Source organism: Pseudorca crassidens, chromosome 16, assembly GCF_039906515.1.
Source record: "Pseudorca crassidens isolate mPseCra1 chromosome 16, mPseCra1.hap1, whole genome shotgun sequence".
Lineage (NCBI taxonomy): Eukaryota > Metazoa > Chordata > Mammalia > Artiodactyla > Delphinidae > Pseudorca > Pseudorca crassidens.
Genome location: NC_090311.1, coordinates 55184867 through 55209284, shown reverse-complemented (window position 1 = coordinate 55209284; position 24418 = coordinate 55184867). Strand labels below are relative to the sequence as shown.

Genomic DNA, 24418 nt, shown 5'->3' with positions numbered 1-24418 from the left:
TCATCTTGCAAAACTGAAACTCTGCATCCATTAGACAATAATTCCTCATTCCCCACTCCCCTCAAGCCCTGACTACCGTAATTGTACTTTCTGTCTCTATGAATTTGACTGCTCTAGGTACATCCTGTAAGCAGAAATCATACAGTATTTGTCTTATTGCGACTGGCTTATTTCACTTAGCATAATGTTCTCAATGTTCATCCCTGTTGAGACATATGTCAGAATTTCCTTTCTCTTTTTTTTCTCCAGTTTTATTGATTTAATGGACACACAACACTGTATAAGTTTAAGGTGTACAGAATAATGATTTGACTTGATGAAATGATTCACACATGATGAAATGATTTCCTCTGTAAGTTTAGTAAACGTCCATCATCTCATATAGACACAAAATTAAAGAAATAGAAATTATTTTCCTTGTGATGAGAACTCAGGATTTACTCTTAACAACTTTCATATATAACATACAGCAGTGTTAATTATCTTTATCATGTTGTACATGACATCCCTAGTACTTATTTATCTTATAACTGGAAGTTTGTAACTTTTGACCACCTTCATCCAATTCTCTTTCCCCCACGCTCTGCCTCTGAAAACCACAAGTCTGATCTCTTTCTCTATGAGTTTGTTTGTTTGTTTGTTTTTTGCAGTAAGCGGGCCTCTCACTGTTGTGGCCTCTCCCGTTGCAGAGCACAGGCTCCGGACGCGCAGGCTCAGCGGCCATGGCTCACTGGCCCAGCCGCTCCACGGCAGGTGGGATCTTCCCGGACTGGGGCACGAACCCGCGTCCCCTGCATCAGCAGTCGGACTCTCAACCACTGCGCCACCAGGGAAGCCCTGTTTGTTTGTTTTTGAAGCATAATTGACCTACAACACTATGTTAGTTCTTGGTATACAACATAGTGATTCCATATTTCCATGCATTTCAAAATGATCACCATGATGTCCAGTTGTCCTCTGTCACTATACAAAGTTATAACATTGTTATTGACTGTATTCCCTACACTGTGCACTTCATACCCATGACTCATTTATTTTGTAACTGGAAATTTGTACCTCTTCATTTCCCTCACCTTTTTCTCTCCTCCCCCAACCCCCCTCTCCTCTGGCAACCACCTATTTGTTTTCTGTATCTATGACTCCATTTCTGTTTTGTTACATTTGTTCATTTGTTTCTGTTTTTATTTTTTTAATATTTATTTATTTATTTCCCTGCACCTGGTCTTAGGTGCAGCACGTGGGATCTTCGTTGCAGCATGCCGGATCTTTAGTTGCGGCATTCGGGAACTAGTTCCCTGACCAGGGATCAAACTCGGGCCCCCTGCATTGGGAGAACCAAGTCTTAACCACTGGACCACCAAGGAAGTCCCTGTTTTTAGATTCCACATGTAAGTGAAATCATACAGTATTTGTCTTTCTTTGAATTATTTCACTTAGCATAATACCCGCTGGGTCCATCTATGTTGTTGCAAATGGCAAGATTTCATTCTTTTTATGGATGAGCAGTATTCCGTTGTATAGATACACCACACCTTTATCCATTCATCCATCACTGGGCACTTGGGTCCCTTCCACCTTTTGGCTATTGTGAATAAAGCTGCTATGAATGTGATCATACAAATATCTGTTAATTCATAGCCTGGGTGTCAACTCAGATCATCTTCCTTTGAGACTTAAATAAAGTCAACTTGAGGTACACCTACAGCCCTCCACCCCTAAAAGAAAAAAGAATGGACGCCTTCCTTGATGTTGTCACAGTACCTAGGAGCCCCCTCCTGCCTTCCAGAGACCACAATGACACCATTTTTGGAGTGCTAGGTGCTGTACTAGGTGCTAGGTGCTTCACAGCTCTTACCTCTTTTAGTACTGATGGCAGCCCTGCAAGGTGGAGAAGGACCACTGCTGACCCATTTGGGCCTTTTTACAAATTAGGTCTAGATGCTCATTCTTCCTGGCAGATCCATAGATCGGCAAGCAGAGCAGGGTCTAGATGGAAGTGTCCACTTGGGTCTTCAGCATGGCCCCCTTGTGCGAACCACAGCCAATTATATATACAACACAGTTATATATGAGGGCCCTGAGGCAGGTACAGTGGGTAACTGGGTAAGCCGGGTTTATGGATGAGGAAAGTGAAGCATGGAGGTGAAGGAGTTTGCCTGAGGTCATAGGGAGCCAAGGCAAGCTTAGAGCAGAACGAGGCCTGCTTTAAAATGTAGACTTTATTTAGGTATGATGAGGCCAGCAGATCAGGAGACGATTGTCATTGAAAAGATAGTACATGTACAGCACGGTGACTATTCTTCATAATACTGCATTGCATACTTAAAAGTTGCTAAGAGGGAATTCCCCGGCGGTCCAGTGGTTAGGACTCCACGATTCCATTGCCGGGGGTTCGGGTTTGATCCCTGGTCAGGGAATTAAGATCTCACAAGCTGCGTGGCGCGGCCAAAAAAAAAAAAAAAAAAGTTGCTAAGGGAGTAGACCTTAATAGTCCTCATCACGAGAAAAACATTTTTTTTGGTAACTATGTATGGTGACAGATGTTAACCAGACTTATTGTGGTGATCGTTTTGCATACACAGTCATCCCTCAATATTTCCTGGGGATTGGTTCCAGGACCCCTGAGGATACCTAAATCCACGGATGCTCAAGTCCCTTATATAAAATGGCATAGCATTTGTATATAACCTACACATATCCTCCTGTATACTTTATTATTTATCTATTAAAAAAATATTTATTTATTTATTTGGCTGCGTTGCGTTTTCGTTGCTGTGCGCGGGCTTTCTCTAGCTGTGGCGAGCGGGGGCTACTCTCCATTGCCATGCACAGACTTCTCATTGCAGTGGCTTCTCTTGTTGCCGAGCGTGGGCTCTAGGCAGGCAGGCTTCAGTAGCTGTGGCACATGGCTCAGTAGTTGTGGCTCGCGGGCTCTAGAGCACAGGCTCAGGAGTTGTGCACGGGCTTAGTTGCTCCTCGGCATGTGGGATCTTCCGGGACTGAGGCTCGAACCTGTGTCCCCTGCATTGGCAGGCAGATTCTCAACCACTGGACCACCAGGGAAGCCCCTCCCGTATACTTTAAATCATCTGTAGATTACTTATAATACCTAATACAATGTAAATGTCATGTAAATAGTCGTAAATACAATGTAAATGCAATGTAAATAATTGCTGGTGCAGCAAATTCAAGTCCTGTTCTTTGGACCTTTCTGGAATTTTTTTGTGTGTGAATATTTTTGATCCATGGTTGGTTGACTCCATGGTTGCTGAACCCTTGGATACAGAGGGCAGACTGTATACAAGTATTGAATCATTATGTTGTACACCTGAAACTAATATAATGTTATCTGTCAGTTAAACCTCAATTAAAAAAAAAGAAAGAAAAGATAGTATGTTACTCACAGTTCCCAAGAGGAAGGGCCACACCATGCAGGGTCACGCCAGGCAGCACCAGGGTCAGTCAGTCAGGAGGCAGGATGGCGGAGGGAACATGGGCAAGAGCCTTTATTGTGGTTTCTGCAGGAAACACAGGTGAGACAAATATACAGGCATAGGACTGACTAGTTTGAATAATTTCAGTGGGCTCTGGGGCATAGGGCCACCCCTAGTTGTCTGATACCTGGCTCTGGGATGATTAGGACAGGGAAATAGTCACCTAGAGTGTGAGAGTTTGTAAGGTCTTGATAAAGAGGATGGTTGGTGTATGGGCTCTGAATTGACTAGTTTGCACATAGAAGGTGTACTCACTGGAGAGCCCTCTACTGTCTGTCGGAATTGGCTACTCCTGAGAAGCACAGTCTCTTCAGGGTCAGCATAGGCCCCATGATGTCAAAGCATCAGAATAAGAAGAGATGGTTCCTACAAGGCTGATGCTCAGGGTCTTAATCACTTTGCCTTCCCTCCTTAATACCTTCTCTCATTGATGGTTTTGAAATTTTACTCTTTATTCCTTTTGGCTGTGGAACTCTTTCTCCAAATGAAATCTTGAGGCTGTCCAATTTATTAAAGACTGCTACTCTGATGCTGACAGATGGTAATTAGACTTATTGTGATCATTTCATAATGTATAAAAATATAGAATCATTAGGTTGTACACCTGAAACGAATACATTGTAAGTCAATTATATTTCAATAAAAAAAAAGAATGCTGCTGTGGCTGGTGGGCAGGGGTAGGAGGGCACAGTATGAAGCCCCCAGTACTTTGCACCTGCTCATTTCGGAAGCAGCCTTAGAGGCCCTGCTGGCCCCTCTTATACAGAGCAGAAGGGGTGAGAGGAGGCTGGCCAGGAGGCAGATCCTAGAGTGGCCACTAAGGCTGTGTGACCTTGGGGTAGTAATTTCCCTCTCACTCTCTTCTATTTATTTATTTATTTATTTTAATTTATTATTTAGCTGTGCCACGCAGCTTGCCGGATCTTAGTTCCCCGACCAGGGATTGAACCCGGGGCCATAGCAGTGAAAGCGCCGAGTCCTAACCACTGGACTGCCAGGGAAGTCCATCTCACTCTCTTCTTTAAAACAGCTTTATTGAGATATCATTCACACACCTTACAATTTACCCATGTAAAGTATACAATGAAGTGACTTTTAGAATACTCAGACTTGTGCATCTATCACCGCAATCGATTTTAGAATATTTTCATCACCCCAAAAAGAAACCTCATACCCATTAGCAGTCACCATCCAACCTTCCTACCCCCTCAGCCCTAGGCAACCACTGATTCACTTTCTGTCTTTATAGATTTCCCTATTCTGGACATTCCATATAAATAGAATCATTTAATATGTGGTCGTGTGTGATCCTTTGTGAGAGGCTTCTTTCACGTAATGTTTTTGAGGATCATCCACATTGTACCATGTGTCAGTACTTCATTCCTTTTTGTGGCAGAATAACACTCCACTATGAGTATGTCACATTTTGTTTATCTGTTCATCCACTGATGGACATCTGGGTTCTTTCCACTTTTTGTCTATTACGGATAACGCTGCCATGAACATTCATGTACAAGTTTTTGTGTTAAAATATTTTTGAATTCTCTTGGGGATATACCTAGGTGTGGAATTGCTGGGTCATGTGGTAAACCTATGTTTAACCTTTTGAGCAACTACCAGACTTGTTTTCCAAAGTGGCTTGTTATGGACTGAATGTTTGCCTGCCCCCCACAATTCATATGTCGAAGCCTTAACATATTAGAAGGTGGGGCCTTTGGGACATAATTAGGTTTAGATGAGATCATGAGGGTGGTGCCCCCATGATGGGATTACTGTCCTTTTAAGAAGAGGAGTAGACACCAGAGCTTCCTCTCTCCACCATGTGAGGACTCGGCAAGAAGGTGGTTGTCTGCAAATCAGCATGACAACCCTTATGAGGAACTGAATATGCTAGCACCTTGATCTAGGACTTCTCAGTGTCCAGAACTGGGAGAAATGAATGTCTGTTGCCTAAGCCATACAGCCTGTGGGTTTTTGTTGTAGCAGCTCAAGCTAAGACACAGCTGTGTATGAAGTTTCCCATTTCCCCACCAGCAGCGTATGAAGGTTCCAATTTCTCAGCTTCACAAACGCTTGTTACCCTTCGTCTTTTTGACTGCAGTCATCTTAATGGGTGTGCGGAGGGATTTCAGTTTGGGTTTGCATTTTCCTGGTGGCTCGCCTTCCCTCTCTTGAGCCACACCCTCCTCCTTTGCTAAGACAGGATCTAGAGGTTCTTCAAAAGTCCTTCTGGGACACCAATGTAAAGCAATTATACTCCAATAAAGATGTAAAAAAAAAAAAAAAAGTCCTTCTGGGGATTTCCCTGGTGGTCCAGTGGTTAAGACACCGCGCTTCCACTGTAGCGGGTGTGGGTTCAGTCCCTGGTCGGGGAACTAAGATCCCCCATGCTGTGTAGCATGGCCAAAAAAAGTAAATAAATTTTAAAAAATTAAAAAAAAAAACCCAAGTCCTTCTGGCTTGACATTCTGAGTTCTTTATGTGTTTCCTTTAGAACCCTGAAGATCCACTGCTGTGGGTGGGATTAGAGAGTGGGGTGAGGGAGAGGAAAAGGAAGAGACAGGCTGTGATAAGAGCGCTTAGAAATCCTCCTAAAGAGCTGTGGTCACAGAATACCAGAGGTAGCATCACGTTTGCCTTCATCCAGTCCAAAGTGCCAAGCTATTTTATAGGTGAGGAAAGTGAGGTCCAGAGGGGTGACAGTTACCTAAAGGGGCTCAGCACGTCAGTGGCAGATCAGAGAATCCAGACTTGCTTCGGGGTGCTGGAGAGCCCTGGGTTTGATTCCCGCTGATCTGTGTGACTGTGGGCCACTTTCTGAACCACAGTTTCCCCATCTATGTAATGGGGATAATACCTACTTTATGGAGTTGTTTTGAGGATATAAAATATTTAACATAGTAAATGCTCTGTAAATAACTTATTTCATTTTGGAATTTTTTTTTAAAGTAAGTTTCGTTAACATCCATCACCTTACATCATTACAATTTTCTTTCTTGTGATGAGAACTTTTATTTTTTTTGAGATTAACTTTATTATACATCATTACCAAACTTTTATCATTATTTTTTGTTAATTAATTTATTTATTTTTGGCTGTGTTGGGTCTTTGTTGCTGCGTGCAGGCTTTCTCTCTAGTTGCGGCGAGCGGGGGCTACTCTTCATTGTGAAGCACGGGCTTCTCACTGCGGTGGCTTCTTTTTGTTGTGGAGCATGGGCTCTAGGCGCACGGGCTCAGTAATTGTGGCTCGTGGGCTCTAGAGTGCAGGCTCAGTAGTTGTGGTGCACGGGCTTAATTCCTCTGCGGCATGTGGGATCTTCCAGGACGAGGGCTTGAACCCATGTCCCTTGCATTGGCAGGCGGATTCTTAACCAGTGCGCCACCAGGGAAGTCCCTAATTTTGGAATATTTAATATCTACATACCTATAATAAAAGAAATTCAAATAATATACAAAAGAGCATACAGTGAAAAATCTCTCTCCTCCACCCCCTTCTCGGGAGCCACCACTTTTACTAGTTTCCTGTCTTTTCTTTCAGATATATTCTGTGCATACAATAGAAGTTATTTACCACACGGGTCCCTTAGAGTCGGTGGAGATCATTAACTTGCTGCCTTTTTAAGCTGGTCTTTCCCACCCTGGCCCTTCACCCCCCCTTCTCCTGCCAGCACACAGAACTGTGGGGCTCCCTTATTTGTCCAGCTCCCCTTTCCCAAGCCCCATCCACCTGGTAATGATTTCCTAGAGAGTCTCCCAGGGGTCTCCATGGGGACGTTTCCTGCTCCAATCTCCATGGCAACTCTTCTGGTTGCCATGGTGACACTTAAGTGATTATTTGGAGACCCTTAAATAAATCACCCACGGTGGTATATGCTAGAAGCATTTGGCTCCGGCTCTTATGTTTGGGGCCAGGCTTGGGGCCCAGGCCTGCAGGCAGAAATGGGAGGAGGGGAGGAGGCGGTGGTCCGGGCCCCTCGCCCTTGGTTCTAGCGCTACGAGGGGGCCTCCCTCGGCAAAGGTGGACTTGAGCCTTTGGGAAGTGGTGCAAGGACAAGCAGCAGTCAGGCTCCTGCAGTCCCTGAATAGATCCTGCAGTAAGCAGGAGATGCTTAACGGGACTGGGGGCTCAGGACGAGGAGCAGCTGCGAGGAAGCTGGAAAGTGACAGAGCAGGGATTCAAGTCCACGCCTGCTGGGCTCCAAGGCCCTCACTCCCTGACTCTACTGAGAGGGAATTTCAGATTGAATCCACCCCACTTATTCAAAGAATATTTTTAGGGAATTCCCTGGTGGTCCAGTGGTTAGGACTCTGCAGTTCCACTACTGGGGGCACAGGTTCTAGCCCTGGTTGGGGAACTAAGATCCCACATGCTGAGCGGCACGGAAAAAACAACAAAAAACCCACAATATTTTTAAAGCACCTACTACATGCCAGGTACTGTGCTAAGCATTGGGGTTACAGCAGCAAATAAAACAAACAAAAATACCTGTCCTTCTGGAGCTTACATTCTACTGGGGGAGATATAATTAGCAAAATAATTAACTCTGTAGGCTAAACGGTGGTTTAAGCGCAGGGTTAGGGAAAGGGGTTAGGGAGTGCCAGGATAAGCGGTGGCATGCACCGCCACAAGGGCTGGGGCTCCTGGGGCCCAGCTCTTGGGACAGCGGTCTTGGGACAATTCTCCCAAGGGACTAAGAGTGAGGTTTGAGAAGAAGTGGTGAAGACTGGAGGCTCCATCAGTTGTGACCGGCTCCTTCCATGTGTTCTGGCAGCACAGCTAACAGTTTAGTCTTCCAGTTTCCTGGATGCCTCAGAAGATGCATTAAAGCAGACAGGCATGGCTGAGGGTTTAATGTCCATTTTACAGACTGGGAAACTGAGACCAAAAGGAGGAAGCAGCGTGCCTAAGGCAGTGCTGCTAATGTCAGGCAGAGTGAGGACTACAGCTTGAGTCTTGGAGAGTCCAGGAGTATTTCTGCTGGACCAATGGATTTATCGGCAAACCTGCAAATTCATACCTACCCTGAGTACTGTTTTACAGAAAGCTGAAAAAACCACTTGTCTTGAGCACCTGGGAGACTGGTGGAGTCTATCTGGGGAGTCCGGTTTATTTTATTTCTAATGTCAACCTCAAGTGGTATGTGACGGCTCGTTCTTCAGCGGTGGTGCAGACGGGAGGGCGCAGTGGCGTGATTCTTCTCACTCCTGGCTTCCCCTCCTCAAGGAAATGGAGAAGTTTGGAAGCACAGGTCCAAGGCACACAGTGTACAGAGTGCATACCAAGTGTTACTCTGTGCCAACAAGCTTCCTAAGGAGGCGGTGAGACGAGTCCTTCTACACTAGCCTCTCTCTGAGCGTAGATTATCCACCTTTAAATAGGCCTTGGGAACAATTCCCTGGCGGTCCAGTCATTAGGACTCTGTGCTTTCACTGCTGAGGGCACGGGTTCAATTCCTGGTTGGGGAACTAAGATCCCATAAGCTGTGTGGTGAGGCAAAAAAAAAAAAAAAAAAATAGGCCTTGGGTTTGGGGCCAGGTTCAGAGGCAACAGAAGATGATTTCAGGCGAGTTTAAGCCTCAAGAGGTATTCACTGCAAGTTCCTCGGACAGTGAGTAGAGGAGCTGAGTGGGCAGCTTCAGGAGGGACAGGAGGCCGTGGGCACTCTCTGGGGCCTGGCCTCGGCTCAGACCCCAGGTCAGAGCTCCTGGAGATGAAGTGGCTGGTCTCCCACTGGCGGCCCTTGGGGGGCCAGGCTCCCTCCTTCCACAGGCCTTCCTGCACACTGGCCCCTCTGCATGGAAACGCTCATACCCTTGCTCTGCTCATCCTTCAGGAATCCGCTTTGTCACTGCTCACAGAGGCCTCCTCTTCCTTCTCCATCACTGCAGCTGTCTCCTCGATTCTTAGCGCGGTTTGTAATTGTCCATTTGTTTACTGTCTCATCCAGACTGCTTTTCAATCTGAATACAGTATCCCCTAACCACATATGGGCTCTGAGAACTTGAAATTTGAGATGTGCTGTTAAGAGTAAAACATACACTGGATTTTGAAAACTTAGTATGAAGAGTGTAAAATACCTCATTCATTTTTTTTTTTTTTTTTTTTTGCAGTACGCAGGCCTCTCACTGTTGTGGCCTCTCCCGCTGCGGAGCACAGGCTCCGGACACGCAGGCTCAGCGGCCATGGCTCACGGGCCCAGCCGCTCCGCGGCATGTGGGATCCTCCCGGACTGGGGCCCGAACCCACATCCCCTGCATCGGCAGGCGGACTCTCAACCACTGTGCCACCAGGGAAGCCCCATTCATAATTTTTATATCGATTGCATGTTGAAATATTGTGGATATGTTGAATTATGTAGATTATTAAAATTAAGTTCACAATTAAAAAAATGTGGATACTAGAAAATTTTAACTTACATATGTGGCTTCTATTATATTTCTGCTGGATAGTGATGTGACAACATTAATTCCGTAAGGAAAGGAGTCATGGAAGTGTTCACCACTCAATACCCTGCACCTGGTAGTGGGGCCAGGGCATAGCAGGTGAGCAATAAACAGTGTTATTTATTGAATGAACGCTTGACCATTACATTTTCCATCAGTCTAGAGACATTTTGAACAGTCTGCTAAGGAATGTGATCTAATTTAAATGTCAGATTTTTTTTTTTAATATTTATTTATTTGGTTGCCCCGGTTCTTAGTTGCAGCACACAGGATCTTTGTTGCCACGTGCAGGATCTTTAGTTGTGGCATGTGAACTCTTAGTTGCGGCATGTGGGACTAGTTCCCTGACCAAGAATCGAACCTAGGCCCCCTGCATTGGGAGTGCAGTCTTAGCTACTGGACCACCAGGGAAGTCCCTTAAATGTCAGATTATTAAACAACAAAAACTCAGGCATAAAATTTGCAAGAAAGGGAAAAGAAAGGGGAGAGTGAAGGGCCGGCACAGTGGGGGTAGGGGTGGTGTCTCAGTCCCTTTTGAAAAGGAAGAGGTTCCATGGTTGCACCCCCCAGCAACATTCCAGTTCTGAGGGGTTTAGGGAAATTTCCCAACTTTTGTCAAGCAAAAACAAAAACAAAAACAAAAAGTCCTGATACTCCACAGGCAGACACAATTGTTGCCCACTTCTGCTCCTCTCCATGCTTTTTGCTAACAGAAGCCCCTACATGGCCACGCAGAACCCAAAGACCATCTCCCAGCCTCCTTGGGAACTTGGTTTGTCTAGTTCCAGCTGAGGGGATGTAAACAGAAATGCCAAGTTAACTTCTGGGAACTTTCCTTCAAGGGAAGTGCTATGCTTCTTTCCCCCTTTCTTCTGGCTCTAACGCCTGGTGCTCAAGCAGCCACCTTGGACCATGAGGAATGAGGGCTGGGCCGTATCCTAGGGCTGGGGAAGGGGAGGTTGGGAGGGGCCTGGGTCCCCCACAGCTTTGTGAAACTGCTTTATCAATCCTGGAACGCCCTCTCTGGTCTTTTTATGTCAGAAAAGAAAATCATAGGTATTTAAGGCAGTGTTAACTTTTTTTTTTTTTTTGGCCACGCCTCACGGCATGTGGGATTTCAGTTCCCTGACCAGGGATGGAACCCGACCCCCTGCAGTGGAAATGCAGAGTCTTAACCACCAGACCGCCAGAGAAGTCCCAAGGCTGTGTTAACTTAGATTTTTTCTGTCAACTTATCCTGATAACGATGTCCTCCTCCCTGAATATCTGGTGCCTACTTGATTTATGTTTATATAACTAGAAGGGATCACTCAGCTATTTTCAGGACAGGACACTCATCACTTTCCAGAACAAAGTCTGCTCCGAGATGACTTGATTCCTTTACCATCAGATATCGATTAAAAAAAATAATAAAAAAGGCAATACCTAAGTACTTAAGTACCTAAGTACAACAGTAGAAAGGAGCAGAAAGTAAGTCCCTCATGCCTCTACCCTTCAGTCTTCCAGTTTCTATCCCCAAAGGTGGCCATTATTACCAATTTCTTAATATATTCTTTGCTGATGATTTTTCAATGGCAACCTCTCTTTTAAAGAGAGGGACACCCTGTTATACAATACACCTATGTAAATAAATATGTCAATATCCACATCTCTGTATAAAAAGTCTGAGTTATTTTGGTCTTACTACCCACAACCCTTCAAATGAGATCACATTTACTTCATGGCCTAAATGCAAATGTTCAAGCCCTCAGCCACATGACTGCCAAACGTCTGTTCCCTTCCCTAGCCTTCTTTGTCCCTCGTGTGAAATACTTCCTGGGATCTGACTGAGCAGAGAGTGAGGCAGGAGTTATGTCTAGAGAGACCCTATTTCCAAGGCCGCAAAAGACAGCTCCATCTGAGTGAATTAAAAAGGGTCAGAGGACTGGGTTTTACTTGTGAATTCGCAAATCATTTTTCAGTAAAAATAGTGATAGTCACCATAATTGCAAACGTACTTAATGAGCATGTATTCTGTGCCAGGCACTGTACTAAGACCTTATATGCATAATCATGTTGAAACTCACAATGACCCTATCAGTTAGGTACCAATAAATGGCATTCCTATCTTATAAATGAGTGAGGCAAAGAGGTTAAATCATTAGCCCAAGGCCACCAGATAAAAAGGGGAAATTTTGATTTGAATTCCGACAGTCTGAACCCAGGTTCTTAACCACAAGATGACCCTGACAACCTGATCAGATGGTAAACCCCATGCATGCAGGGACTTTCTCTGAGGGCTCAGGACACCACCTGGCACAGAACAAAAGCATAATATCCACTTATTAACTCTATGTTGGGGGTGGGATAAGGATAGCTGCATCCTTTCCCAGTAACTACAGGCTCACATCCTCTGCTCAGGGCACACCCTCCAAAATCCAGGCCCAAGGAAGGCCAGATGGGGCATGGAGGGCCTATATGAAAGGGCTGGAACCTGAGGGCTGGGCTGGCTCAGAGGGACCATTCTCCGCCCTGGTGAGGCCTGATGTACTGAGCCTGCCCAAAGGAGCCAGGCCCTCAATTCTGCATTTAAAAAAAAATTTTTTTTTAAATTGGAGTATAGTTACTTTACACTGCTGTGTCAGTTTCTGCTGTACAGCAAAGTGAATCAGCCATATATCTATATCTATATCCTCTTTTTTGGATTTCCTTCCCATTTAGGTCACCACAGAGCATTGAGTAGAGTTCCCTGTGTTATACAGTAGATTCTCATTAATTATCTATTTTATACGTAGTTATCAATAGTGTATATATGTCAATCCCAATCTCCCAATTCATCCCACACCCCCTTCTCTACATCTGTTTCTGCTTTGCAAATAAGATCTTTACCATTTTTCTAGATTCCGCATATATGCATTAACATACGCTATTTTTCTCTTACTTCACTCTGTATGACAGTCTCTAGGTCCATCCACGTCTCTGCAAATTGCACAATTTCGTTCATTTTTATGGCTGAGTAATATTCCGTTGTGTGTGGGCACCCCATTTTCTTTATCCATTCATCTGTTGATGGACATTTAGGTTGTTTCCATGTCCTGGCTATTGTAAATAGTGCTGCAATGGACATTGGGGAGCATATATCATTTTGAACTATGGTTTTCCCTAGATATATGCCCAGTAGTGGGGTTGCTAGGTCATATGGAATTTTGCAGCTTTAACCCTACCCTGTGCTGGACACATTTTTATCGTTTGCTCCACCCCCTTCTGCTGAAGAATTCTTTTTAGATGCATTAGTATCAGATTTACCTGTTTTGTCTACTGCTGTACCTATGACAAGACTGTGGACACAGGAGGCCTTTACTAGGCGAATGAATGAAAGAACAGTTAAGCTAGACACCTGATCCTGGCCAGGTGGCATCTTCAGGCCACGGGTGTGGGGGACACTTTGCTGCATCCCACTGGGCTTGAATTAGCTACACTGTGGGCGGGGGGCGCTGGGTGCTCACTGCTTACCTCTAGAGGCTGGCTTGTGGCGGGAACATTAATTATCTTGGGAGTTACAGCTCACATGTATCCCAATCACCCTGTTTCACAACCCACAGGGATGAACTGCTACACTTTTTTGTATAACAAGTTTTCTTCTTTTGAGTTTTGGTAGAAAAAGAGAGTTCTGCCAAGAGACAACAAAAATTCAAGAAAAATAATCATTCCATAGTGTCAGATTCAATCAGACATGAATCAATGGGAATACAAACGGATAAACCCTGAAATAGAAACACAGCACTGTAATTTATTTAACTCTGACACAGACTCTGAAAGACTCCAGAATGTCTCTTCCGCCCCCAAAGGCCTGAACAAAGCGGGGAGAATGGGGGGGTATGGGGTGGGGACTGTAACTGAGTCAATCGCTATTTCGATCCCCTGGTACGTAGGATGGAAAAAGGGTCAAGAACTGGACAGATCACCCGTCAGAAACGTGTGTCTGTTAATGGATGAGACGGAATTTAAATGTGTTTTTCTTATTTCTTCCAAACAGGCCAGAATAAAACCCTAACCTTCTATTGAGCTCACTCTCGAGAACACACTGCTACCTGGTGTTTGAGTTCGGCGCTTGCACAAAGCCCGAGGCCAGGGCAGGGCAGATGGTCACATTAGGGACAATTTTAACTCCCACCCCTGGGATGCACGGTGGGGAACCTGGAGTAGGGTTTACTGGTCAGCGTTGCCTATGGGCCCAGCAGGGCTGGCAGCACCACGAGGGTATCTCACTCCTCACTGGGGGTGTGCCCCTTCCCGGAACCGCGTGCTGGCCTGAACCTGACCCCGGGCCTGCAGCCACTGCAATTACAGGTCTCATGCAGGAGTCAGGGAGTGCTCGCCGAGGCAGGAGGAGGCTCCTGGCGGTGCTGCCTTTATTTTTTTATTTAAAAATATTTTTTTGGCCACCCACAACGGGTGGCATGCGGGATCTTAGTTCCCCGACCAGGGATGGAACCCGTGCCCCCTGCAATGGAAAGCGCAGTCCTAACCACTGGACGGCCAGGGAAGTCCCAGTACCGCCTTTATTACTCACAGCAGCACATGGATGCCATGGCGCCCCCCCCCCCCCACTACACGTATGTGTCAAACAGAGCAAGGTGGGCGTTGGTGTTCTCTTCCGCCACCCAATTCCACCCTCCCTGGCCCTTACGTGGATTCCAGCAGTCCTGGATCTGATCAGGCCTGTGGCTTACTTCCCAGGTGAGTTTTCAGGAAGCCAGCCGTGTGGCTCTGTGGCTCTTGGCAGGTTGGGTGAGAGAAGCAGAGTCCGTGGTGAGGCTTCATGGCGCAACCCTGAGCGTTTTAATAGACTCAACACTTCGTCTTCAACCAGGCCACCTTAGTTCAGAGATGTGTGTGGGTGGGGCTGAATGTGAAAAATGGCCTTTTTTCACATCACTGGCACCCTAAGAGAAGTCTGTAGGTTAACCTCATGGGCGTGGGGATCAAACTAATTTTAACAGAATTTAAGCCTGAGCATTGCCGAAAAGTCACTCAGGTCAGAAATTCCTAACTCAAAATCACGTCAGTATGGGAGGGAAAGCACTCATCCCAAACACAGACCCAAGAACCAAGGGTTACGCTAAGTGCCTCAGTGGCATTAACTCAGAACCTGGGGAGTCGACTAGGGAATGACCAAAGAAGGTAGGTACATTACACTGCTTGAATTCTTCGACTCTCCTCTACTTTTTCTTTTACCACATCCATCTCTTTAATCGTCCAAACCATCTTCTTGCTCAACAGATGCCCATCTCTTTGGTTTGTGCTGTTGTTTCTTCCAGTGGCTTGATACACGGAGATGAACAGGCTGTCATTTCAGAAGCAGACCTTCCTTCTCAAGTGCACGGAGCCAGAAAGCAGGGTCAAAGCCCCACTTTTCACTATTGTCTCACTTCCAACCAAGCAGCCTTGGTTTTCCAAGGCCTCATGGGAGGGAAGGAAGAGCCAGAGCGATAAAACTTGGCTCTGGGCAGGGAAGGAAGGAGGACAGGATCCATGGAGCGTTCTCCAGAGGGAGTAGATCTGCAGCTGCCGCAGTTCCTTCTCCGTGGCCCTGGGCCAATCCCCAGGAGCAAATTCAGCACAAAGAACCACCGTCTCCAGAAGAAGCAAAACCCTGTGCTCTCTGAAGACAAGCTACACACATTTCTTTCCCATGTTGCACAAAACCCCCTCATAAGCCTTGAAAAACCCACCCGTGATAGTGCAGTCACTGGCAGAAGCCCAAGCAGGCAGTTAAACATAGGTTTTCCCAGGATGCCCCGTTGGTTCTCTCCTCATAGCCCGACATGTGCTTTCTATTGTCACAGATCTCCTCTTTGAGGAGCCCGCTGTGCCACCTGGGCTGCGTCCCCAACCCTAGCTTGCACCCACCCCTGTGCAGGCCTTCGCCCTTCCTGTCTGGGTGACCATTTCAGCCCCGAGAGCTGGTGTCTGCTTGCACCCTCTGGGAGGACCCGCTCCCGCCACTCCCCTGGGACACTTTCTAGGCCCCCAGCTCTGCAACTGAGCTGCGTGCTCTTCGGCCGCAGGTGGCAGGGCACACATGCAGTTTCCGCAGGAGGGTGTGGATGCTGCCCAGGTGGTGTGTGGGTCTGGACCAGCCTCACTCTTCATCTCTGTGTACACGACAGCGCCTACCTCAGCAGGCCCTGCACTCCAGCGAGGCGTCTCCAGGCCATGAAGGATGGGTTTGCCTCTCGTCATGAGGTTGAGCCCCAACTATGGGGGTCGGAAGTAGACAAAAAGAGGGTAGCTGGGAGGTCTGCAAAAGATGTTTCAGAGCAGCGTGGCCTCATGACAGTTTCAGCTCAGTTACAAATCCTACACAGTCCCATTTGCTTAACCAGTTTTTCCAGTGACGCTTCAAAGCTGGCTTTCTTGGTTTCTATAGCTTCTTGGTTTCAAAAGGAAAACTAAAATAACAATAAAAATTCCAAATTCTTCAAAGTGGACAAATAAATAATAGTAACAATATTTACATTAGTATGTCACACTTGGAGATTGCAGCATGACTGGGGAACGGAAGAACTGAGAATGTGCCCTGGCCCTGGGGCTTAGACCTGGCTCCCGGTCGGGGTGGGACATCTCTCTGAGTGGACAGAGGGACAGGTGAGGTGGGAACGAGCAAAGATTCTGGGCTGGGGGATCCTCAAGTGCAGGGAGGTGGAGTGGGCAGGAGGTGCTGAGCTGTCCCTAGATTAATTAGGTTTCAAACAAACAGACAAATCCCGGTTCTCCCCAGCAAGCACTGTGCTGTGGTCTGGGTCACTGGGTGAGTTGCTCCTAGGATGCCGGGGCTTCTCTGACTGCCAGCATGGTGGGGATGGCAGGGCCTCGGTCCTGGGGAGCACAAAGCTCACGAGTCAGCTGCTGGCCTCCAGCCCCTTCCCAGACGACAAGGAGCCGAGGTCAGGAACGATTCCCTCTTCCCTGGACTATGTGACAAGGGGGATGTGGAATTCGTTTGTGTCGAAGATCAGGGGCCTCCTGGGAGGGCTTGGGTCCCTGTCAGCCTTGTGGAGCAGCTTGAAGAGCCCGGTGCCAATGTTCATGGGGATCCCCATGATGATGCATTCAGACACCCCTGAAACCAACCAGAAAGGATGTTAGAGGGCTTCTCGACACACGGGTAGGTTTTCAGGACAGAGAGACTACAGACTTGGGAGTCAGAAACTGGGCTTGGAGTCCCAGCCCCACTACACATCGACGGATTGAATCCGGGCTGCTCGCTTCACGCCTCATCTATAGACGCTGAAGGCGTGGCGTGGCGCTCCTGGACGGGTTGGGGGAATTCCAGCGAAGGGCAGTGCCCACTCACAGCCCCACTGCTGGCGCAGAGGTCTCTCCATCTGAGCCAAAGGCACCGTGTGGGCCTCACCTTCATGAGCGCTACACTCAGACAGCAAGGATATACTGAATGACGCTCAGGAAAGCCCAAGTTTGCCACCCAGCACTTCCTTAACTTAGGGCCCAGGAGACAAGCAAATGGGATCATAGGAAGCAGATGCCAGTCCCCCTGGAGACAGCAGCAGAGACTTGTTCCCTGTGCCCAGGGGTCAGGGCGGCTTAACAGAACCCCAGCCTCGGAGTCCACAGCCTGAATAAGAGACACTCAGAAGGCAGGGCCCTCACAGAGTGACAGGAGGAAGGTGACAGTGCAGATTCTCCGAGCTCCTTTTCAGATTTTTAAGATCTAAATGTTGGGCTCTGCGTCAGGCTTCTGGTTTTACAATAAGCAAGTGTGTACCTGCTATGTTCTGGGCTTTGTGCTATCAGGGCACCAGAGAGGTCAACAACCAAACTAAAAACCAACACGTAGTAAGGGCCAACACTGAGCTACAACATTTAAAGGATCAGGAGATTTCAAAGTTGGGGTAGGGTGACCACGCTAGGTGCCCAGAGGGGTCAGTGGTGGAGAAGGGGCGGCAGGCGGGGCCACAGCAGGGCAGCAGCAAAGACCAGGCCCAGCGTCCTGGTGGTAGAGCTGGGGAGCTGGGTCTTAGCCCTGCTGTCAAGCAGACTCGCTCTTATTTTGCCTTGGCCTTGCCCTTCTCCGGCCCCAATCTCTGCTCCCTTTTCTTTCCTTTTACCTTTCATTATCTTAAAGAATTATGTAATTTCTCTTTCTCTCTATTTGCAACCTGTGACCCTTGGGAAAGAAAGAGTTAATCTCAGGAGCAAACAATAGGCGTATACCGACTGGGGCCCCACCTGACCAGCCTCTTGGGTGGCCAATCCACACAAGGAGGTGAGAGGGGAAGTGGCCACTAGGAAGCAGAGCTCTGGCGGCGGGGACGAAGGCCAGGCCTGGCATCGCTGTTGGAGCCCCAGGCCCTCACCAACTCCCACCTCAGGCCACAGGGTCTTGCTGCGGCACGAGAAAGGCTAGAGCAAAGTGGGCACTCCGAGTGGGCAAGGGTCTGCTGTGACAGCCGCCCCTCGGGCTCCCTCTCCCCCAGGCCTGTCAGAGAGGCGCTGTGTGGTGGGAGAGGAGGCTAGTGCAGGGCAAGACGCTCACCACAAGCGAGTCAGTTCCCTCGGTCTTCTCACCGAGAAAGGGTTCGATACCTGCGCCTCACTGATGTGCTGAGACGCCATACAAGGTGCCCGGCGCAGGCGTGCTGGCTGCCTCGCTCAGGAAGTCAGGACAGCGGGTGCCTGGCGCAGGATCGGAGTGGCCGACTGTAATTCTGAGGACTAGAAAATCCCTACATGCCCAGCGGTGACCCTTTCCCTGTACTGACAGAGAAGCCTTCTACAAATGTGAGGGATGCAGGCTGCCACAGTCAGGCTCTGGAGATAAAAGATAGGTCAGTCCCAATTCCATGATCTGTGACTTTATTCTTAGGTAAAAGCTCTGCCTGCTCAGTTTCTCCACCTCCTGAGAAGCCCCAGCCACGGTCTAAGCTGCATCCACAAAGGCCTCTGGGGAGGCTGCTACGAACACCAAACCTACCACACACGGAGTCCTTCTGCCCGAAGTAGGCGGCGTCAAAGAGGTGGTCGGCGGTCTTCTCAAAGGAGGCCAGCATCAGCACGCTCTCCTTCATCTTGGCCAGGCCAAACCTAGTAATGCCCAGGACTTCACCCTGCGCCACGGGAGAGAGAGCCAGAGTGGTACTCGTGCCACTTACAAAACGCATGCCCCGCCTTCCCTCAACAGAAGCAGCAAAAATCAGCAGGGCCGCAAGTCACAGTCTCAGGTTTAAACAGGATCCTAACAGCTGTGTGTCCCACCTGTGTCCCTCTGAGGCCATCAGCCACTGACAACACAGATCCCTACACTCACAGCCGGGTGCCACTGGAGCAAAGAATTAAGAACTGAGAAGTCAAGAGTGGATATATGTGTATGTATAACTGACTCACTTTGCTGTACAGCAGAAACTAACACAACACTGTAAATCAACTATACTCCAATAAAAATTAATTAATAAAAGAACTGAAAAGTAGGGAATTCCCTGGCGGTCCAGTGGTTAGGACTCTGCGCTCTCACTGCTGAGGGTCTGGGTTCAATCCCTGGTCGGGGAACTAAAATCCCACAAGCCATATGGTGCAGCCAAAAAAAAAAATCCCTGAAAAGTAAAATTAAGAATCTAACTTTTAAAAGTTAGAGTATTTCTGCGCTTCCCTGGTGGCGCAGTGGTTGAGAGTTCGCCTGACGACGCAGGGGACACGGGTTAGTGCCCTGGTCCGGGAAGATCCCACATGCCGCAGAGCAGCTGGGCCCGTGAGCCATGGCCGCTGAGCCTGCACGTCCGGAGCCTGTGCTCCGCAACAGGAGAGGCCACAACAGTGTACCGCAAAAAAAAAAAAAGTTAGAGTACTTCTGAAGATGTTTCTTATGGTTCAAAGAACTCAAAACTCAAATAATTTAAAAGCCTCAAGGTAGAAAAAGAGTTATGTAAATTTAGATGCTTTCATTTAAAGGTATGTTATGTCATCATTAAAAAAGTGTATTTATAAAACTATGTAACAACATGGAAAACATTTATAACGTTAGAAAAAAGTCAGAATAAAAATGACATGCTCGGGACCTCCCTGGTGGTGCAGTGGTTAAGAATCCGCTTGCCAATGTAGGGGACATGGGTTCAAGCCCTGGTCCGGGAAGATCCCACATGCCGCGGAGCAACTAAGCCCGTGAGCCACAACTACTGAGCCCACGTGCCACAACTACTGAAGCCTGCACACCTAGAGCCTGTGCTCCCCAACAAGAGAAGCCACCGCAATGAGAAGTCCGCGCACCACAACGAAGAGTAGCCCCCGCTCGCCGCAACTAGAGAAAGCTGCGCGCAGCAACGAAGACCCAGCATGGCCAAAAATACCAACCTCAGTTCCCCCCTCAGGTTATGTTAACTTGTTCTTTAACCTGGAAATGGCTACAGAAGAAGTGTGATGAATGGGTTTAACAGGGAATAAACCTCAGTTTGCCATGGAATCCTTGGGCTTTTGGCAATGGCTAGTTTTCTTTTACGATAAAATTTCTAGAAAGGACAAAAACCATGCTCTGTCTCTTGCCATGAGGTTGAAATTTTCACGCTGGAATTTTACCAGTACACCCAAACCTGACCACTGTACTTCTGTCTTGGGGTAACGGTGGTCATCACAGTTGGGCACGCTATGTGTCCTACAAGCTTTGTGCTCCCGAAACTGGGTTTGCGACGCCTGGCTGCCAGGCCCCCACGAACCTTGTAGGTCATGAGGTCGGAGAGCAGCATCACATGCCGCCGGTCGATGCTCATGCCATGGTTGACCATCGTGTACTGGATTTCGTTGATGATAGTCGTCCGGGCAGCTTCGATGCCCAGGGTTTTCTCCACCTGCGGAGGGCTAGGATGAGCAGAGGCAGCCATGCCCTCCTCTACCCTGCAGCTCCCGGCACCCCGTGCCCTTCCCCAGAGATGGGAGTGCAGACCAAGAGCAAACGACAGGGTCGGAGGAGCGTGCCAGGAGGGAGACGGGACGACTGCAAGGTGCCCCTGGCCGTAAGCAGTACCTCATACGTGTTGTTAGAGGTAGTTCGGGTGCCCTTCACACCGTGGGTGGCCATGACTGCCCGCAGGTTATCACCCTCCACCAGGAGCTTGTACTTCTCCTTTCCGCTCTGCTCGTCGATGTGGATGACAGCTCGGGACACCTCCGGGATGCCCTGCACCACCACCTGGACTCACAGACAGATAAGGCTCCAGACCCCGCAGTGCCTGCGGCCCCACCCACCCAGGAGCCTGGGAAACCACAGTGGCTGTCAGAACTGGGAACGTCATGGCCTGGGTTTGTGACCTTGATCACCTCATTTTCAGTGGTGATTGTCAGCAACATGCCAAACTTGGGAGTGCCTGTGTGCTGCTCTAGTGGTTGGGGGGAAGCAGAAGCTCAGGGGACCATGCCCCCTTCCACCACCAGTTTTATGAAAGAACAAAGAGAAACCGAACAGGCAGAGTTGGTGAGGCAGTGCTAAGAAGGAAACCGGAACCTGCCTGACTCCTTAGGGGTGTAGCAAAGAAACGAAGAAACAGGGCGCCACCCTCAGTCTCAGCAGTGACAACGCCCTTGTGGCTTCCTGACACCTGACTCTTCAGGTTAGAGGTAAGCGCGGTCCCTCCCTTTATGCATCTCCAGGTATTAGGCCAGACGCGGTCCTGGAGAGGTGACCTGTGTCTCACCTTGGGGAGATCCTCTTTCAGAAACTGCAGCACGTAGTACATGGAGCTCTTGCTGTTCTCTCGGGGGGTGACACACACCACAGCCTCACCATGCACGGCCACGTCGCCAGGCTTCACGCGGAGCTTGGACATGCAGATGGAATACCTCACCGTCTCAGCGTTCACCTGCGAGGGACCGCACGCCCAGGACATTACTAGCAGGGTTTGGAGGCTGCGGTTCCAGTGTTTCTTGGTCTTTTTACATCGTTGCCCCTCTAAGCCTTTTCAGTCATTTTTACCCCATCTCTCTCCACACCACGATATTTTAATACTGGAGATATACTGTGTATTTATGTACCGTAATGTATACCTCTGCCTTATTCGTTAAAGAGTAGATCCCCACCCCCCAACCCTTTTTTTGCCATTGCTACCTGTACATAAACACCAACGATAATTAAGCCAGGTCAATCCACTCATCCAAAAACATCTCTGAGCCAGCAAGGTACTGTGCTGGGGGCCCACAGGTGAGTAAGACACTGCTGGCACTACAGTCCTTCCAGATGCTGTAATGCTGTTATCACAGCAAATGGGTATTATGGCCTGCACAAAACCTCCACTAATTTCCTGTGTGTCCCTGGGTGGCAATGTCTGTGCTGGGGTCAGGCGTAGAGAGAAAACATGAAGGTACAACAGACTCACAGAACAGACACTGAGTGAAAGCCTCTGCAGGGTTTCCTGTGCCTTGCATAGCTCTTGACCTAGTTTATCAGCGCCTATCTTGGGGCTAAAAGAGGATGACTTCCTCCACGCATTTAATTACGTGACTCACTTCCAGCCTCAGAAGTCTGATCCGTTCCAGGGAGAGCTTGACGAGAATAAAGCAATCGTCAGGAAGAAACACTTCTTCAATATACTCCGAAATCTGTGGTGTCAAAAGATCAGAATGTTCATCAGTCACTTTCCCTTCCCTCAGAGCATACAAGGCTCACTCTATTTTTTTAAGGATACAGAGCAGTGTGGACACACTGACTAGTAAATCCACTACAAGTGGTTCTTACGCTTACTGGCGACGCTGCTGGTTTAGTTTTCTTATTATTAAGAGGGATTTCTTCTTACCTCTCCCAAGAGGGTTTTCTCAATTCTCCCTTTCACGAGGCGAGCGTAATCTGCATCGTCGTCCTTGTCCAGCTGTGCTGTGATGATTGGAGTGCTATGGGAAGTAAGGGCAAATGATGACAGCACAAGGAATGAGGCTGTTTGAAGAATACCGCTTTGTTAAGCCCGGGTACCACTTGCAGTTGTAATGTTAACAGCAACCGCAATTTACTGAGCGTTTACTGGAGTCAGGCACGCCACTGAGGGCTTCACATACACGTGCTCATGAGGCAGCCCAATCGATCAGTCACTGAGTGACTTTCAGAACATTCTTCCTGGCCAAGCGAACCTACCTTTTCCTCTTTGGTCCTAATGAGTAGTTATTTCAGTTCTGCTCCCTGAGTAAACTGACCCTTCGTGTACTGCAGCTTCCTCCACTTCCACTGCCACCCCTACAATCTCCTCTTCAGGACACCTCCACCTCCTCCAACCACCAGCTAGGAGCTTCCATCCTCGCTGTCCTGGACAGCATCCCCCGAACGCACATTCCTGGGAGATCTGACCAACGTAGAGGAGGCAGGCAGAACTCCTACCACCCTGGACGTCTACAGGTGCTGTTCTAGAACGAAGTACAGCTTTCTTTCATTTAATGTTATACTGTCATTTCGTTAGACTTGGATCAGAGGTGAAACGTGATTTTGTCACTGAATGCACTATAAGGTATTTCTGTCTTTCCTAGTCTCACATCACCCACAAATCCTATCATGAAATCACCAGGGCGGGGGTGTGGGCGGACAGGGAGTGTGTCACAGAATATGACCATAGCTCAAGTGGTAGACACGTTAGTCAGGCCTAGTGAGGCTGGGAATAATGACATCAAAAGGATGAAATCTACACTGACACATCGTTCCAAGTTTTCCAGGCATTTTTTTTAGGTTTCTCTCTTTCATGTGACTTGTGGCCATAAAGAACCATTGCATCAATTTTGACTCTATCCAGTTTGGACTTATTTTTTTCCAGTTTGGGTTTTGTAAAAGGCAAGATATGATTAACACAAGCACGCCTCACTCCGGAGTCTGAGAAACTGCCCGCTAGCATCTCTCTCTTTCTCTCTCTCTCTCTCTCACACACACACACACACACACACACACACACACACACACACACACCCAAGAGAAACACTGTTTCTCAAGGATCATGACAGGTGAGTGTGAGAACAAGAGGGACACGGATGCGGGCACCTGATGGCCTTGGAAGCGTTGATGATCTCTTTGATGCGGGGCACACCCAGGGTGATGTTCATGGAGGCCACGCCCGCGAAGTGGAAAGTCTTCAGGGTCATCTGGGTGCCCGGCTCGCCAATGCTCTGGGCACAGAGTGCGCCCACGGCAGAACCTGGCTCCATCTGTGCCCTGAAAGGACAAGGTAGGGATGAAATGTCCAGGAAAATTGCTAAGGAGACGGGGATGAAATGCACAGCGTGGGAAATCCAGACAATGATGATGTCACATCTTTGTATGGTGGCAGATGGTAACCAGGCTTACCGTGGTGACCCTTTTGCAATATATAGAAATAGCGAATCGCTATGTTGTGCACCTGGAACTTGCACAGTGTTGTAGATGAACTACACTTCAATTAAAAAGACAAAACCAGGGAATTCCCTGGCAGTCCAGTGGTTAGGACTCCAAACTTTCACTGCCAGGGCCCGGGCGGGCCCAGGTTCAA

At 48.1% G+C, this 24418-nt stretch overlaps 1 protein-coding gene across 2 annotated transcripts in view; it reads right to left on the bottom strand.

Annotated features, from left to right (window-relative positions):
- Nucleotides 1-13900: 13900 nt before the first annotated feature.
- Nucleotides 13901-24418, bottom strand: part of POLR3A (RNA polymerase III subunit A) — a 51551-nt gene continuing 41033 nt past the window's right edge. For both annotated transcript variants that reach the window (XM_067710397.1, XM_067710398.1), the window contains 8 exons: nucleotides 23935-24105; nucleotides 22715-22808; nucleotides 22428-22520; nucleotides 21620-21784; nucleotides 20953-21117; nucleotides 20645-20776; nucleotides 18916-19048; nucleotides 13901-17043 (listed from right to left, as the gene is read on the bottom strand). In XM_067710397.1, coding sequence (XP_067566498.1) covers nucleotides 16895-17043; nucleotides 18916-19048; nucleotides 20645-20776; nucleotides 20953-21117; nucleotides 21620-21784; nucleotides 22428-22520; nucleotides 22715-22808; nucleotides 23935-24105 — 1102 coding nt within the window. In that variant the 3' untranslated portion in view covers nucleotides 13901-16894. The remainder of the gene's footprint in view (nucleotides 17044-18915; nucleotides 19049-20644; nucleotides 20777-20952; nucleotides 21118-21619; nucleotides 21785-22427; nucleotides 22521-22714; nucleotides 22809-23934; nucleotides 24106-24418) is intronic.